At 45.3% G+C, this 6,247-nt stretch overlaps 2 protein-coding genes across 2 annotated transcripts; one reads left to right on the forward strand and one right to left on the reverse strand.

The window, feature by feature from the left end:
• Positions 1–1,133: 1,133 nt before the first annotated feature.
• On the forward strand, positions 1,134–1,829 carry N7495_009186 (uncharacterized protein; the record flags this gene model as incomplete). Its single annotated transcript, XM_057211837.1, has 1 exon — positions 1,134–1,829. One exon carries the CDS (start codon positions 1,134–1,136, stop codon positions 1,827–1,829), a length of 696 nt encoding a protein of 231 aa, XP_057058700.1.
• A 3,178-nt stretch (positions 1,830–5,007) lies between these two features.
• N7495_009187 (40S ribosomal uS13 domain-containing protein) lies at positions 5,008–6,006 on the reverse strand (the record flags this gene model as incomplete). The annotated part of the gene is made up of 3 exons (XM_057211838.1): positions 5,008–5,305; positions 5,536–5,701; positions 5,853–6,006. Coding segments are annotated over 3 exons (618 nt in total), but the record flags the coding sequence as incomplete, so codon positions are not given.
• Positions 6,007–6,247: the final 241 nt, after the last annotated feature.

The following is a 6,247-nucleotide window of genomic DNA, read 5'->3' on the forward strand; positions in this document are numbered from 1 at the left end:
GAAAGTCGTCAATTAGCCCTAAACTGACAGGAGTTTGTCATCATGAAAGTAGATAGTAAAAAGAAAAGGATAGCTAAATAAAACATGGCAATATTCTCTGCTAGAATTGAAGAAATGAAGAGGAAAAAAAAAGAGGAAAGAAGAAAAAATTGACCTACGCAGGGGTCGAACCTGCAATCTCTTGATTCGTAGTCAAGCGCCTTGCCATTGGGCCAGCAGGCCTATTTGATGAAAAGTTGGCCTTAAATGATTATATAATACATAAGTGTTTAGTAATCGGCAAAACTGTGCCGAGTGGGACTAAATCACGCATAACCCGGGCAATACTATATCCACAATTACTTCACACACTTCACAAAATACGGAGGCAAACCGAACATGATGCAACCAAAGCACAGATCCCCCCCTATTCTGGAATCCTTCGTTGCAGACTTGGCCTTGGCCAAACTCATTCCAGGTACGGCATACTCCGTTAAACTTACTGTGTACATTCTTGGGTCCGAGTGGAGTGTTTAGGTCTGTTGTGTATCTGTGCTCATCTATACTCTGGTGTCTATGTCATATCTATTCTAGATTGTTCAATTTTAACCCGGCATCCAGAAAAATTGGAGCTCTCAAAAAGCCGAGCTATCCGTGAGCGACATATGGCCCGCATTAGTCCCGATGGACGGCTGCAGTCTCACAATGATTAGGTCCCATTTCCTTCATTACGCGATTCGTCTGGATTAAACTTCATTTCACATTTCAGAAGCAAATCAAGTTACCCACTTAGTGTTATTCGCCCCTCCCGCCCACACCGAAATCGCCTTGGGATTCGCCTGACGTTCCTTATTCCCTATCTAGAATCCACATTACTCCATCCGATACCCTTCCGATTCTTCCCTCCCTTAGATATATCCCTCATATCCCCTCTCTCTTTTCGTTTTCTCTCCTTTCAATACCCAATTTTCAATCCAACCATAGAATGCGAATACTGTCTATCAATCGTATCTCCACCAAGTGCTTGCACATCCATCGCGTCCAGTCCCATACCCTGGGAAGTGGTATGCTCCCTTGAGTCCCTTGAGTCTAGGAACACCCCATCAATACAACCTTCACTGTTCTCGGTGTAAAAGCATTTATCAATTCAAACCATGAATTTCAGAGAGAAAGTTCGGCGGGTGTTCCACCGCTCCTCCAACAGCACCAGTTCTATCAATGGAAGGCCTCAAGTGGAATATTACAAGAAAAAAGAAATACCGCCGTCCAAGTTCAAGGGGCCATTTGACAAGGCTCACCAAAAAAGCCTAGCGTCTTGGACGTTCGAGGGCGCTATGGTGGAACGCACGAGATCATTGGAACAACTATCTCTGTCACCGTTGTCACCGTGCGCCACTCTCGGCGCCCCGTGCGTCTCGGACTCCGACTCAGAGATTTCCCCGGATGACGTTCCTTCAGTCCCAGGTATGATCCAATATTACGCCGATCTTTCTTTTCGAAACTTGTGGTCTGACAGCAATCTAGTGGGCATTGTCATCCCTGTGGAAAATCCCTTGGAATTGGAATTAGACCCTCTCTCGGCAGCTCCACGCGCCAACAGTTCTGGCTCTCAGTCATCTACCATCGTCGATTCTGAGAGCTACAGTGCCTCCTTGATGACTCTTCTTCCTGAAAACTCTCTCATCGAGGCTACAGAGGATCACATAGCCCAGATCAAGGAGTCGATGAAATATTGCTCACCCATTGTCCGCACAATCACCCCTGTGACCATGTCTCCACGGGGTAAGTGTCTACCGTTTTCACCTGAAGACCTGACCCGCGCTTTAGCAGCTGTTCAAGTCTGCGCGTAGAGTCCGTCAACAACCTATTATCGTCGATTCATTAATCTCACCGACTTGTCACCTTCACCCTTCACGACCTGTCTTCCTCTTTATTCCCTTTGATTTCAACCGGGCCTGTCATATTCGTGACAAATTACGAAATCACACACACCCATCTGATTCGGTCTCCAGATATACACGATGAATTCTGGAGACTAAAAGACTACGGCCCAGCTCTATTTATTTTGCATATCACATAGGAGCGTATACCCGGCGTTTCGGTTTCTTGGCTTTTCCGCAACTAGTGCGACATAGCGTACGAAGGCATAACGAATATCACGTCCACTTGAATAAAGACCTGCCAAAAGTATTTTAGTATTAAATCTAAATCCAAATCTAAATTATCTTTATGATCTACTTATACTTCATCTTCCTGTACTAAGCTTTGACTACCCCGCACTGAGCAAGGCCTTCCGTCTCGGCATTCACAAACGAGGCAATGATCTTGACAGATCGGCCCAAATCATTAGTTTGTGGTCAATGCTGCTTGTTCTGGAAGGTCTATTCTTGGCTAGTCAACTCACTAAGGTGAGTTTGAGATAACCTTGTTGGAACTGCCCGGTATCCACTGGCGTATATATTTGAAGTACTTTCAACATACCCTAGACTTTAAGAGTTATACGTGGATGTTTAGATTAAATCATTAAATCAACCCAACCATACCTTGATCAAGTACGATTCCCACTATCCCGAAAATTCAGGGGCTGAGGTCAATGCTGGGCAGTTGAGTAGAGCATACAAACTTGGAGGTAATACCTCAACAACCATTCATTAAGTATACCTCTCAGCCGCTCAACCTTCTCTTCATCACTCTATTCCATATTTTTCTTACCCTTTATATTATTATATATATTATCTGTTTTCTCTCTCTCTCTCTCTCCCAGAATCCCCGAAATCACCCCAATACATCTTCCCCTCTGTTCTCTGTTCGTCTCTTCGTCCTTTCTACATCTTTCAGCATCTTTTCATGAGACCCCTCCTACACTTCCCTTAGAGGCTCAACACATATCTCAAGCCCACATGAATGGAGCCCTTCTAGTCTCAAGATAGAACATATGAGCCAATAACAATGTTTATGACTTGGTTCTATTATTGCGCGAACTTCACATACTTCCATCCAGGAGAGTTATCTAGCAGCTTGATGGGAGAATGAGAATCACATACCAACTTGCCCAAACTGATTTGTGCGATCCTCCCAGACCTCTTGTGAAATTCGAAGTTGAAGGGCCAAAATCCGAAAATCACGGATTAAAGGGTGGACAAAGAAGCAGCAAGAGGAGGAAGAAAAGAAAATAAGTATATACGCGATCATGTACCCTCCAGGGCTTTTATGAGGGATTGATAACTACTCGTCAGATAGGTTCTGAAATGGAGTCGGTAGGACGGCCTGATTCCGTCTTTGGTTGAATTGGTCGTAACCTGGGCACACTGTATTGAGAAGTGTTGATGGAAGAAGGCGGAAGAGAGGAAGCTGATGTAGTAGGAAACCATATATAGTGGGGACGAGAACAGTGACCTCAGGAGAGTTAAAGGAAGAGTGAAAGGAAAAGTGAAAGGAAGAGTACCTAAGAGCAGCACCTCGCTTAGCACGTCTTCCACCCAGCTTATTGATTGCCACTCATCACATGGATGGTCGAACTTGTCACTGAGTCGAAGATATACGAGAAAGAACAGATAACTGAGAAACTCTTCCAGATCTAATGGTCCGAAGCAACCGATGTCAAGGCCCGATAGATCAAAGATTAACATCATGTCTTGCAAATACGCAGAGAGACAGAAAGGCTACGGGGTAAGCCGAACCTAGAGGCGACTTTGGATATATCAAAAGTCGTGTTATGGCAGACGCAGCGCATTCAGCAGTCCTTTTACTATGAGACAAGTTCCCACAATTCCAGAGTTCGACGAATAGCGCGATTATTAATCACCTTGAGCAGGATCAAGCTGACGGAGATGAAGGGGTCTACTCAGTAGAGACTTGCGCTACGCACTCAAAGAACTAGCTAGAGATCCTGATTTGAAAATTTCTAGAAGTATCACCAAGAGTAGCTCCAAAACATGGCCTTGTTACTCCTAGCAGATGAATTCTTTGGTACAGAGCTGAATATGATAGTGAGAAAAGAAAGTGACGTCTCGTAACAAAGCCGCCAAAGCACAAGCCATAGCGACTGCTATATCGAGCAGAAATTTTCTTGCGCTCTTTTTCAACAAGATTCTTCCACGATGGGCGTGGTATGGAATGGCAAAGACTTTTTTTTAATGATCGAGACTGGCATCAGTACCTACCTCTGTCATCCAAAAGAACATGGCAACAAAATCGATCTAACCACTAATCGACTTGAGAGGACTGCTTACCATTTTTCAGATCCAGCTGGACATGTTCGCTGACTTCAGAAGCAAGGAATATCGAGACCACATGGAAGAGAAAAAACTATCCAAGAAGCAATTTGAGTAGATTCTCCACAGAATGTCGTTCCTGGTATATCCTCCTCGCAACAACCGATCAGAACTATTTGGTATGCGCATAAGGATTGGCATACGAGAGGCAGCAGTCATTTTTAGTGAACGAAGAACTACCACCAAAGAAATCGGACATCCAGGGACTGAATTCCTCAACTTAACATTTATACGGGCCAAAAAAGCATATGGTTTGGTCACCAATGGTTCACTCAAGTATTTCGATTGAACTCTGCTTCAATGTTTAGATCACCTGTCGATTTTGTCACAACTATACAAAACAATACTGAAAAAGAAACTGCTAAAAAAAGAAAAGGAAAAAGCCGAGCCAAGATACGTTATCCGGTGTCCTTATCATGTGACGACATGCCCGAAAGCTCCGGTAGCGAGATTAGAACTATCGAACTTTACATTTTAGTACTGAGGGTAATATACCTAGGCATTGGGAGTTTCTACCCAACGTAGATGATAACGTAGGTACTAGCGTGGAAATGTCATCATAGTGTCAAGTCTAGAAGCACCATGTCTACGAGAAGAAAAGAATAGGTCGGGTCATTTCAGATTGGTATGATTCATTTTCAATTTTAAGACTGGCCTAGCCAGCCAACCGGGAAAAAAAGACCCCACGGATGCCCAAAACAAGCCGAGAACAAAGGAATCCCTCCAAATACCCCCGGGAAAGAGACACAATAGCTTAGCCCTTCTTCTTGGACACACCGACGGTGCGACCACGACGGCCGGTAGTCTTGGTGTGCTGTCCACGGACACGCAGACCCCAGTAGTGACGGAGACCACGGTGGGCGCGGATCTTCTTGAGGCGCTCAAGGTCCTCACGGAGCTTGCTGTCAAGACCGTTGGAAACAACCTGGGAGTCCTTGCCGTCGGTGATGTCGCGCTGTCTGTTCAGGAACCAGCTGGGGATCTTGTACTGGGTGGGGGTCTGCAGGATGGTGACAATGCGCTCAAGCTCTTCGGTGGTAAGCTCACCAGCACTAAAAATAAATCAGTCAGTATTTCTGACTTCAAGTTGATAAATACTCCTGCTGAGAACTCTGCAGTCCTTCCGATGTCTGAGTTGGGTTGGTCTGAATCCTTTCTTCCAGGGTGTAGAATTTGAACACTGAACAGGGGTGCATCGGAAAAAGTCCCATCCATTCAAGAAACCGGAGACAATTGCAAGAGTTCTCAGTCGGAATTTGCGTGGCATGTATCGAGAACGTACCGCTTGGTGAGGTCGACATCGGCCTTCTTGCAGACAAGGTTGGAGTAACGGCGACCAACACCCTTGATCTGGGTCAGAGCGTACATGATCTTCTCCTTGCCCTCAACGTTGGTGTTGAGGAGACGAAGGATGTATTGGAAGTTCGTCTTCTCGCCGGACACGAGCGCTATAAATCGAGAAAGTCGAAGTTAGCCATATTGTTCTTGAGATGTCGAAAGGGCCTCAAATCTGGGCCTTGGTTTTGGGGTTGCTGAGGTTCTGGGGTTTCTTTCTGGCGAGAATAGAACAGCGACTGAGATGCAGGAGTGATAACGTACACATGATGGGTGGTTGGCGCGAGGGCTCGCGATGTGTTGTCGACGGAGGGATGTACGTAGAGAAGGAAGTCTTGAGAGACCTTTGCTTCGTTGTGGGATCGGGTAATTGGCGCACTAGCCTGATTGGGATGTGTGCTCGCTTGATTGGAGCTAGTCCTAAAGGGGTATATTGGTCACATGATAAGTCACATGCGCTCAGGTCGAGGTCTGGTATGGTAACTTTCGTATTCACCACTCAGACTGATCTGCCGTTATTTCAAGCTTCTGACAGTACATATTATACGGATGCCAAAATGACTTTCCTTCTTTGCTTCATCACATATCCAGCCACATATCCTCGTCCTCCAGAGACTAATACTTGCTAATGCCATTACTATTCCGTCAATAAAAAGGTT

The sequence above is a fragment of the Penicillium taxi genome (assembly GCF_028828555.1).
Source record: "Penicillium taxi strain IBT 34144 chromosome Unknown utg000006l_segment0_segment0, whole genome shotgun sequence".
NCBI lineage: Eukaryota > Fungi > Ascomycota > Eurotiomycetes > Eurotiales > Aspergillaceae > Penicillium > Penicillium taxi.